We start from the raw sequence: 4,979 nt of genomic DNA, 5'->3' as shown, positions 1-4,979 counted from the left end.
GGATAGAAAGGCACACTACATTTTAGATCCTTGGTTAGTTTAGAAACTGACAGCAGGTTGAACCTAAAATCTGGTACATGCAAAATATTTCTTAACTTGCAGTTCCCCAAAATCACTGCATCTCCTATATGTTTCACATGAATTTTATTTCCTGTTGGCACTTGCACTTTATCACAACTGGATTCTGATAATTTTCTACATTCACTCAATATACTTTCACAGCAAGTAATGTGATGTGTTGCTCCTGAATCAATAATCCATCCCACTGCATTTCCACTATCATTAACAGTTAAAGGATTCATACCTGCAGCATTAGCCTCAACCCTGTAGATTCCTGTAGGTGAAGAAGGAGATAACATCTTAGTAACTTGCTCATATTGTTCCTTTGTGAAATAGCCTCCTGGAAAATAGAAGTTTGATGCTGATCCAGATGACTCAGAAGTGAAATTATTTGCATATGCTTCATTCACAGATCCAGATCCCTTTCTCTTACTCTTAAAGTCTGCTGGAAATCCTACAATTCTATAACAACTTTCTCTAGTATGACCTTTGTAACCACAGTGATCACACACTAATCCCATCCTTCTACCTTGTGAATTCTGACCCTAAGTCTTCTTAGTATGCAAACTGTTGTTGTTCATCTGATTATTGTTCCTCTGATTATTGTTCATTTGATTATCGAAATTATGTGGTTGAGCACTTCTTCCTGCCATCATTGTGAGAGGTTCTTTACCTCCTTCTGTTTGTCCTAGCTTCCTTTGACTTTCTTCTTGTATAGCCATTGCATAGGCTTGGTTTACACTTGGAATAGATGGACTCAACAAAATAGAACTCCTCACTTGAGCATAACTCTCATTCAAACCTATCAAAAATTGCAATAACCTGTGTTGTTTGACATGTTCAGCATGTGAACTTGATTCAACACAATCACAAGACGGAGAAGGTATCATTACATCCATCTCATCCCATAGATCTCTCATTTTGGAATAATAGGCTGTTACAGAATCAGTTCCTTGTGACAATATACTAATCCTTGTCAAATTGGATTTATCAAACCTTTCCTTGAAGTCATTCCAAATCTTCTTCGAACTAGAAGCATATACTATGCTAGTCATCAACTCTGGTGCAACTGCTGCACTTATCTAGGATAAAACAACTGCATCACATCTTTCCCATCTAACTGCCAGATCTCCCTTGTACGAATTCTTAACACATGTGCCATCAACAAATCCAAGTTTATTTTTGACTAGTAGTGCTAATCGCATAGATCTGCTCCACACACCATAATTCTCTGGTCCTGTGAGCTTCATAGGAATCAAGGCAACACCAGGTATGTCTGATGCTTGAAGATGAAGTGGATGGTTGTGATTCGACTGGGGATTATCTTCTACCTCTGTACTCTGTGATTCCACCATTGTTGCAGCTTCAACAATTGCAGAAATTATAGATTCAAACCTTTAGAAATCCTTTGATCGATGCTCTGATACCATATTAAGTTTCTGAATTCATACAAAAACAGAAACAGAAGAAGAAGAAAGAAGAAACACAGAGACAGAGTTTGTAGGGAGAATTTGGAAGCTATCTATCTTCCTCTTTTTCTTATTGATCATCAATGTACATCTATACTTCATCATCTATATATAGAGGATTGCAATTGCTGTTAGTTTGTTAGCAACTAACTCTTCAACTAACTTTGATAGCATAACAACAACCTAACTGAAAAAATGGAAACCATGTGACAAGCATGTGACTCTAACTAACACATGTGACTCTAACTAACATTTGAACTAACCAATCATAAAACTACACCTCATCATATCTACATTTCAATAGATTTTAACTAAAAAAATCAATCCGAAACCAAACCAACCCGACATGATACATAAAAATATTTATTTTGATATAATTTTTAAATATTTCTTATGCTTTTTCATAGTTTTATCCTTTAATATACTATTTCAAGTTTTTGATTTAGAATTCTGAATGATCTAATAAAAATTATAATCCATAAATGCTGGTAATTATAATAAAGTTTAAATCAAGATAAAAATAATACTTATGCAAAAAGAAAATCAATTCAACAATAATATTGAATATTTGTTCTTTAGTTTTATATTGGTTTAGACAATTAAAATACATAATCTAATTTTAATTTCCTTTAATATTTATCCATGTTACTAATATTTACTCAATTTATTTTAGCATGATTTAGTACTTTAAATTTACGATCATTTAGTATTTGTTTTACATGATTTCAGTATTATTATTTTGTTGGATATTTTAGTGTCACTAATCATATCATATTTTGCGTGTTTTGTTTTTTTAAAGAAACGCCCCAAAATAGTTGTATTTGAAAGTCAAGAGGGGGGGAGGGGTGAATTAAAATTCCCTTCAGTCGACTTTCTACTCTGGTCAGTCGACTCACCTGCACGTTAGTAAAACAGACAAACAGTAATGATAACTTGCAATAAGTAAATAACAGAGTGTTTTGTATACTGGTTCGGATCATTGAAGTGTTGTCTAGTCCAGTCTCCTTGGGTTACAAGGGTTTCTTTAAGAGCTTGTTGAGAACTTGGATGTTACAGAATGTTACAATTAAGAGCCCGTCTGATGTGCAAATCAGACATTCTTCTATGACACAACCTCTACCTGTATAACCTACACTCATATCTTTCTTTCTCTTTTCTTTACAATTGTTCACTCAAAGGTGTATAGAATTTTATGAAAGATAAAAGAAGATTACAATATAAGTTCAAGTGAAGTGTGTACTTCACAACTAAAATACTAATAGGTTTATTTAAGAGGGAGTATGCTCTTTGAAAGGAAAACCCAAGGGGTATTTCAATCAAGGATATTGTTATAGCTCTAATTTTGACTAAAAACAAGAAGGTACATTTTAAATTAAATGAGTCCAAAGCTTAAAGAGTAAAAACTTTTGATAAAAGTTTTAAAAGGGCATATCAAAAATAATTTTAATCAAAGGGGCAAAATCGCTAGCGGAGTAGCGATTTTGATTTGACGTTGACCTACCAGTGATTTTATCTAAAAAAATTTCAATATTTAAAACTAAATCAATATTCGTATAGCGTTTTCCGAAAAAAAAATTCAAAAAAATACAAAATCGCTGCAATTGGTGAAACTTGTTTTTTCTTTGTAGTAGCCTGGCTATTCACATTACTAATAAAAAAAATAGTAAATTAATGAAAGTAATTTATAATTATCTATTCACTTATAAAAAACACTTAAAAGGTTTAAAAAGATAAACTCTTTTCCGCCGAAATTGCACCATTAATTTTTTTTTTAGTATTTTAGAAAACATCTTTCCAAAAACGTTGCATGGACATTGGACAATGATTTTTTTTAAAGTGGAATTTTTTTTGAACAAATTACTGATAGGTTAGCGATTTTGCTTGTTTAACGAAATAACAACGTCAAAGCAAAATCTTAATTTCACTAGCGATTTATCTCTTTGGCTAAAAAAAATTGATATATCTTCTTAAAATTTTTATCATTTTTTTTGTCCTTTAGGCTCCAGACATAAATTTAAATACTAGACAAATGGACTCAATATAGAGGAATATGGTTGGATTATCTTGATCTTCTCACTATTTTTTCTTTATTCAGTTTTAATTTATACTTTTTTTAGGAAAATCCCCATTCACTAGTGTACAACTCAAACTCCCAAATTGTAATAGTCCAAGCCACTAGGAATAGGATGATGTTATGACTTATGAAAAGCATTGCAATTTGCAAAAGAGTGGAGACTACTTTGGATTTTGGAAAGTTAAATTGGGGACCATTGAAGGGCTTGCTCTGTCAGCCAAGAAGCCTTGTGGATAAACTATACTCAACAATATTTTTTTTTTAAAAAAAAAAGAGGATAACGATTGGGTCACGATTGGGGGTTTTAATTTTGAAGAAGATGGTTTTTTATTCCAATTTTGGTCTAACAAGTTGTATTGGTATGAAAATGTTGCATTCTTGTGCCAAAATCAATGAATTTGTAGTAACGCAACCCTAATTTTTACACTTAAATTTTTCAACAATAACTGAAGTTTTAACATAAAATAAACTATGTCACAGCAATTGTGGTGTTACAACTGAAAGATACTAGAAAATGGACTAAGTGACAGTGACATTGAAGGTCCTTGTGCGGCCTTTTGACTACAATTTCAAACTTGTTACACTCAACTTCTTGTTCGTTGCTAGTTCACTCCTTATTTGCGAAGGAAAATATAACTCTTTGGTGACAAGATCTCAAACAGTTAAATGGGCAAGCATTAGCGAAAGAAAATTCCATCATTAAAAGTTATATATAGTTAATAAAGAGAATCTTGACGGCTAAAATCACTTATAACAACAAAAATAGTTTTTGTCATCAAAATTTATTTATGATCAATCAACAAATTAGTGAAAGAAAAAAAAAATTCAATGTTTATATAATAATCAGAATTTATAGCGTTATTAAAAGACTTTTAACAATTGAATTCTTAATATCAAATTTTTTTATAATCAACGGTGAAAGGAGTTTTGATCTATTATTTTTTCACTCACTAAAAATATTTTCACTCGCAATAACCCCCCTTTTTTTTTTAAAGTAGTATAGTAAAGGAGATCCAATATTTTATCGTTTTTTCTTGTAGTAAAGGGATCCAATATTTGATGTGTTTTCCCTTATTATGTTCAGTGGGAATGTGGTTGAAAGATAGTAGAACATGGAGTAAATGACAGTGACAGTGAGGGTCCATGTACAGTCTTTGACTACAAGTTCAAACTTGGCTAGTTTCAAATTGTTTGTTAGTTACTTAATTAGGCATTCAAATGACTTAATCGGTAAACTAAAGTGGCTGCTAAAGTTAATATAGCTGCTTCTTATAAAAATAATAATACTCCAACGAAATAAAGAAGAATACACGTCGGCCGTCTATATAATATTAATATATAAATGCCCCTAGTGGCAGATAAAACAATTAGAGCTC

At 31.8% G+C, this 4,979-nt stretch overlaps 1 protein-coding gene across 1 annotated transcript; it reads right to left on the bottom strand.

Annotated features, from left to right (window-relative positions):
- Window positions 1–605: 605 nt before the first annotated feature.
- LOC104646411 (uncharacterized) lies at window positions 606–1,415 on the bottom strand. The gene is made up of 2 exons (XM_010319812.1): window positions 1,185–1,415; window positions 606–1,142 (listed from the first exon to the last, which is right to left on the bottom strand). Exons 1-2 carry the CDS (start codon window positions 1,413–1,415, stop codon window positions 606–608), a joined length of 768 nt encoding a protein of 255 aa, XP_010318114.1.
- Between the last annotated feature and the right edge of the window lie 3,564 nt (window positions 1,416–4,979).

This window comes from Solanum lycopersicum, chromosome 3, assembly GCF_036512215.1.
Source record: "Solanum lycopersicum chromosome 3, SLM_r2.1".
NCBI classification, from domain to species: Eukaryota; Viridiplantae; Streptophyta; class Magnoliopsida; order Solanales; family Solanaceae; genus Solanum; species Solanum lycopersicum.
Note: the sequence above shows the minus strand (reverse complement) of the source record. Positions and strands in the feature narration are given on the sequence as shown.

What these genes read in the sequence shown, in the direction of transcription:
- LOC104646411 (XM_010319812.1), bottom strand. Translation starts at nt 1,415, where the DNA reads ATGGTGGAATCACAGAGTACAGAGGTAGAAGATAATCCCCAGTCGAAT. An exon ending in ATTCGTACAAGGGAGATCTG is followed by an intron (nt 1,143 to 1,184) that starts GCAGTTAGATGG and finishes GTTTTATCCTAG; the next exon opens with ATAAGTGCAGCAGTTGCACC.